Source organism: Schistosoma mansoni, assembly GCF_000237925.1.
Source record: "Schistosoma mansoni, WGS project CABG00000000 data, supercontig 0191, strain Puerto Rico, whole genome shotgun sequence".
Classification (NCBI taxonomy): domain Eukaryota; kingdom Metazoa; phylum Platyhelminthes; class Trematoda; order Strigeidida; family Schistosomatidae; genus Schistosoma; species Schistosoma mansoni.
In genome coordinates this window covers 1659-7673 of record NW_017386071.1, presented here as the reverse complement: position 1 = coordinate 7673, position 6015 = coordinate 1659, and the positions used below count along the sequence as shown (strand labels likewise).

Sequence of the window (6015 nt, the reverse complement as noted above, 5' to 3'; positions counted from 1 at the left end):
ACACAAAGAGAGGATGCACCTGCGCCATTGCAAACGATTTCGAGCCATGTCATTTAAGGTCTCTAACCATCGATTGCTACCATCTCGCGGATCCAAACCAGGTAGTCCACACCCACCAGCATGGCTCAGTCCAATTGTCAGTGACTTCATGGATTTGTGCCACGTTTTGGTCTGGCCGCCCCTAGCTTTCTTCCAACTTACTCCTACACCATAAAACATCGCACGTCGGGGCAGTCGGTGGTTGGGCATACGTAACACGTGTCCCAGCCATCTCAACTAATGAAATTTTAGTACTTCATCAATCGAGTTATTAGTATAGGTATATTCAGTCTGTAAGTATGTTACCGTTTTCAAATAAAGATTGTGTTGATTAGGGAGTGACAGTTGAATCTCAATTGAATGGAATGCAAATCTAAAAATAGGATGAACTAGATTACATATGAACCATTTACTTAGTAACCATAATGAATGAACTTAATGAGTTTAAATATCCGATAATTGTCGACGACAGTTAACATTGTTCAAACTTCAATACAATCAGAAAAGTAAGTATCAAAACAATGAATAAAGTTGTAAATCGCCAAGATTAAAAATTTAACATCAAATTTAGTAAATTAATTAACGATATTGATTAATTGATGATAATTTTTGAGTTAGACAGATCTTAGATTATTTATTGTTACAATAATTCCTATCTTATCTCACAAGGAAACTAGTCCATTTACTTCAAGATATTTTAATTTACTGAGATCAGATCTCGAACTAGGAAAATATCATACGAACATAATTACCTTCAGAACAATACACAATGTCTCATAACCCACTCGATGTCACGAATCAAAGTAAGACAGTTACATTGTTAACACATTACTAACGTGAAATAAACGTAGAGTTAAGCGTATAAATTATTTGTTTTTACATTAAATAAGGAGAAAAAGAGATTACTATAACCCAATAAGCGTTTTAAATTTTCTACGGTAAAGTGAAATTTTTAACTAGTGATATTTCGTGGATAAATGCATGGAGTTTGACTAAGCTTAGAATGGTTGAGTAAAAATTTCCCATTTCCTGAAATTCAAGATGAAACTTACGGAATAAAAATGGTTGTTTTATAAAAATATAATTTCTGATTTTTATTTAGGTCTGAACGAAAAATAACAATTGTGACTTAATACTAAAATCCACCCATCCCTTCCCGTTTTAATTAAATAAAATGATAGTAGGTCAGTGTATAAAAAAGACTGATATGGTAGGACAGATCTAGTTTTGTGCCTTCTAAATTCCATACAACCAATACGTTCAATACTTAATTCCGCATTCATGTGGAGACTGACGTTCCGCTATTCTCTTACCTATAAAATCTCAACTGCACAATGACAGACAAGTGTTCCTATCATGTCACTGTATCAATAAAACGGATTTGCCTAATCGATTCTCGATTGGCGAGATATTAAACCAAATAGTAGTTACCAACAGTGGGTGGATATCTAAACGACCTTGAAAGAACTGTGAACTGAAAGCAATACGTAGGTGGCTTATTGCATCATGGATTTAAGTCATTTACACACTATTAATCAGTATGTTTCAAAAAGCAGCTCATTAATTATTGCCACTCTCATGACCTTATGAAACGGTGTATCCATGTAACGAGAAACCACATAAGCACATTTATCAGTCGAACAGTTAAAATGAACAGCCCTAGTTTAAGGCAGACGAATATAAATGTCAGTGTACGTGGTGGGTCACGAGTTCGAATCCAAAGGTCTCAGTCACCACAAGGAAAGATTAATTTGTCATATTTTCGACACGGGTCTGTGTCTCCGCCACGAAAGATTGAATCCAATTGCAAGGACAATACAGCATCACAAACAAGCTGTGTGCGACGTCGACACAGCCTAGTGATACAAAGAAAATCTCCAAGTCCCATTACAAATTCATACAACAGGATTAGTATGTATCATCAAAAAAAAACCACCCCTACAAATGGACTCGAAACAGACATAAATATGACGCGTACAAATAATTTACAGATAATAAACAGCCAATACGAAAAATCAATTCACCATACAGCTCTCACCCCACATGCTAATGGTATTTCAATAGTGATTGGCGCAACTAACTCAGCTTCCAATGAAACACCAGACAGAAAGCTGTTGAGAGATGACTCATCTAATTTAAATTCAGTCTCGCCATTAGGCCGTATTGGAGAACCAGGATTATACGACCTTGGCATACCGGTCGATAGCAGTTCAGTTTCTCTCTCTACTAGTCAGACTGACAATTCTAGCCTTAATTTTTCTGCCCTACCATGTTTGTCTATAACTACAAAGCCTATTGTACGTTGTCCTGTCTCAAATTCACATTCAATTTCCATTTCCGTTAACGGTAATGCTGCTTTATTATTGAACGGGAATAATGACAGTTCTTATTCATTTTATCCTAAATCAACTAGTGGACAGACTACAATAACAAGTTTACGAAATAAAAATGTTACTTTAAACGACCGACCACCACTACCTTATTCAGACATCAGTTGTGTTAAAAAAAGTATTGCTGTAGTGCGCATTTCCGCTACAAATTCAGCAAGAGTATTAAGCAACTTACCTCCTAGGAATCCCATCAACGTTATCAGTGTTAGAAATTCTCCAGAGCCATTACATTCCTATAGTTCACATGAAAATTTACTGTCTAATGGGGCTAGACGTTTCAGCTTGATTGATCAAAATCCTGAACGTGCTAATCTTCGATATCGAAGTGTTTTAACGAACGTCTTATCCCCTAATTCGTCCCAGAGGTTTTTCCATTCCTCTTGTGATCATTACGTCGAAGCAATGCCCAATGCTCAGTCTATGGGGATCGAAGATATAAAAACTAATTGTGCCCCACAGGCTCGATTAGCAAAGCCTACCATGGTTAGTAGCACTACTGACTTCAATACCCAAGGACGGAATGATGATTTAAGGACTCTGCTGAACTCTCGAAACCCAAGAAATAATGACTCACCTGTACGTCGGAATATTCCACCTACTGGGAATAAAATTTCAGGATCTAATACTTCAGATCAACTGAAAAATATCCGTTCTAGTTTTTCTGGAACTAATAACCAAAATTATTTCCGGATACAAATACCTAGCACACGTGCAATATCTCGACCAAAAGGATTTGCAATGACGGATAGTTTAAAATTGTATGAAGAACAAATTTTCAGTCATTGTCAACCTTCTCAGCGTCCTCAGTCATGGTGTCTAGATTTCGACCAACCACGAGATGAAAATAACCCGGTGGATGATTCACATTCTAGTTCTCCAGCGTCTACTGTGTCTTCATCTTTTTCTTCTTCCTCTTCATCAGATACTTCCCAATTACTATCTCAGAACCACACGGATCTTAGAAGGATAAGGAATATCCCTTATTATAGTAAGTCTTGTTAAGTTTCTGATGCTTGATATACCTGTTCATTCTAGTGTATTGATTAATCTATTAGTAGGAGGACCATGCATCTAATACGTAAATTTTATCTTGAATTAAAAGAATACAGTTCAATTTTCCTTATGTTTATGACTTTAGAGTTGGTAGTTTTTATTCAAACTATATTGCAGAAACTACCTAGCTAACTATTGTAAAGCATAGTTTTAAATATTTAGTTTAGAACTTGGTCTTCTGGTTTCTGTAAAAAAGGCTTTACAAATTATCAGACAACTTTGTCTTATGAAATTTCTTTTTATGACAAAAGTGTGATGATCACGATGGAAATACGACTAATAAGTCCCCTTTGTGATATTTTGACCCATAAATTCATCCCATTGCTATTTGTTATGATACTTTCATGTCAGCACTACAGGGTCCACTACACGGTGATTTTTCATCACTTCATTGTACATTGAACGCAATAGGTTTTTGTTAATTTACAATCACTATTATTCAAAACCTGATGCAATCATGCAAATCTACTTTCTATAAAGTTTTCATTTAGAAACAATTCAATTACGTGTTCTAACTCTGTATGGTATCCGTTGGGTAGTGCTACATTTCACTAGTTATTTGAATTGAACTAGTTTACTATTATTTCTCTGGATAATTTCATCATAGTATTTTGTTGCTAAATTCCCGTATGTAGTTCAAAATCATTGGGTAGTTTTTCGAAGATGTAGTTTGGGACGATTTCTTACTGAAAGATTCTTTGGTTAGTTCAACTTATGAGTTTAAAGTTGTTTCATTTAGTCCTACTTACTTACGCAGGTTACTCCCAATGGAGTATAGGCCGCCGACCAGCATACTCCAACCCACTCTGTTCTCGACCTTTCTTTCCAGTTCTATCCAGTTGTTGTTCATTATTCTCACATCTGTTTCAATTTCTCGGCGTACTGTGTCCTTTGGTCTTCCCCTTCTCCTTTGGCTTTGAGGATTCCAAGTGGTGGCTTGCCTTGTGACGCAGTTAGGTGACTTCCTCAACGTGTTTCCTATCCACTTCCAGCGCTTCTTCCTGATTTCTTCCTCCGCTGGAATCTGGTTTGTTCTCTCCCACAGTAGGTTGTTGCTGATAGTGTCTGGCCAACGGATCCGAAGTATTTTGCGTAGACAACTATTAATAAACACTTGTATGTTATGGATGATTGCTTTCGTAGTCCTCCAAGTTTCCGACCCATACAGTATAACTGTCTTGACATTTGTATTGAAAATTCTGATCTTGGTGTTGGTTGACAATTGTTCTGAGTTCCAGATGTTCTTTAGTCGTAAATATGCTGCTCTTGCTTTGCCGATCTACGTCTTCACATCTGCATCAGATCCACTGTGTTCATCAGTGATGCTGCCCAGATATGTAAAGGTTTCCATATCCTCGAAAGCTTCTCCGTCAAATGTAATTCGATTGGTGCATGCTGTATTATATCAGAGAATCTTGTTTTTCCCTTTGTGTATATTGAGACCTACTGCTGCTACACTGGTCGTTTTCTCTTGCATCTGTTGTTGCGTGTGTTATATAAGAGCCAGATCATCTGCGAAGTCTAAATCGTCAAGCTGCATCCTACCTGTTCATTGTATCCCGTGCTTTCCTCCAGATGTTGACGTCTTCATGATCCAGTCTATCACCGGGAGAAAGAGAAAGGGTGAGAGTAAGCAACCTTGCCTGACACTGGTCTTTACTCCGAACGAGTAAATGAGCTGTCCTCCATGCATGATTTGGCAGTTTAATCCGTCATAGGAATTCCGTATGATATTGACTATCTTAGGTATGCCGTAGTGTCGAAGAAGCCTCCATAGTGTTGTCCTGTCCACGCTATCAAACGCCTTCTCGTTAAACCTTGAGATTAAAATTGCTTCATACCTGTCTTCCTTCCTATACTATATCCTTATGTACATCCTTTCTTTTATATATTACCACCACTAAATTAACTTCTATGAATCCAGTGTTCATCTTGTTATGCTAACGAGGTATGGCAACTTGGACTGATGCATATATGTGCCTGGTCCTACGTTGTAGCTGACTGCCTTCTCGTTATTATTTATTTATTTATTTAAACACATATATATTGGTACAAAAGGGCACCAGGTACATATGCGCCACACAAAATAATGAAAGTAGGAAGAGAAGGGATGAAAAGATAAGGCGGACTAAAATGTACAACCAGAAGACTCTTTCAAATAGGAAAGTAAGAACCATACTTTATGTAGAAAGTAAAAGAAGGTTGCAGCAGGATCGCCACTGGCTTCTATTCTGAGCCATATCTGATAACGTCTCTAGCCACTGTGTTGCACCATCTCTCGGACCCCAACCAAGGAGTCGTGAAGGACCAACAGAAGCTAGCCCTTTGCAGCTCTCTTTCATGCCACGACACCATGTCATACACTGACCTCCTCTCCGCTTTTTCCAACCAGTCCCAGGGTCGGCAAATAATGCACGACGTGGAAGTCTCTGGGACGACATTCGTAAAACATGTCCAAGCCACCGAAGTCGGTGTTTCAAGATGGTGACACCAATTGAATTATCGTCTCTGTGCCCGAACACACGATGCCGAA

The 6015-nt window shown here is 37.9% G+C and overlaps 1 protein-coding gene across 1 annotated transcript; it reads left to right on the top strand.

Moving 5' to 3' along the window:
- Positions 1-1688: 1688 nt before the first annotated feature.
- Smp_145130 (rassf, putative) lies at positions 1689-3431 on the top strand (the record flags this gene model as incomplete). Its single annotated transcript, XM_018794076.1, has 1 exon — positions 1689-3431. The coding sequence occupies one exon, from the start codon at positions 1689-1691 to the stop codon at positions 3429-3431; it is 1743 nt and encodes a 580-aa protein (XP_018647077.1).
- Positions 3432-6015: the final 2584 nt, after the last annotated feature.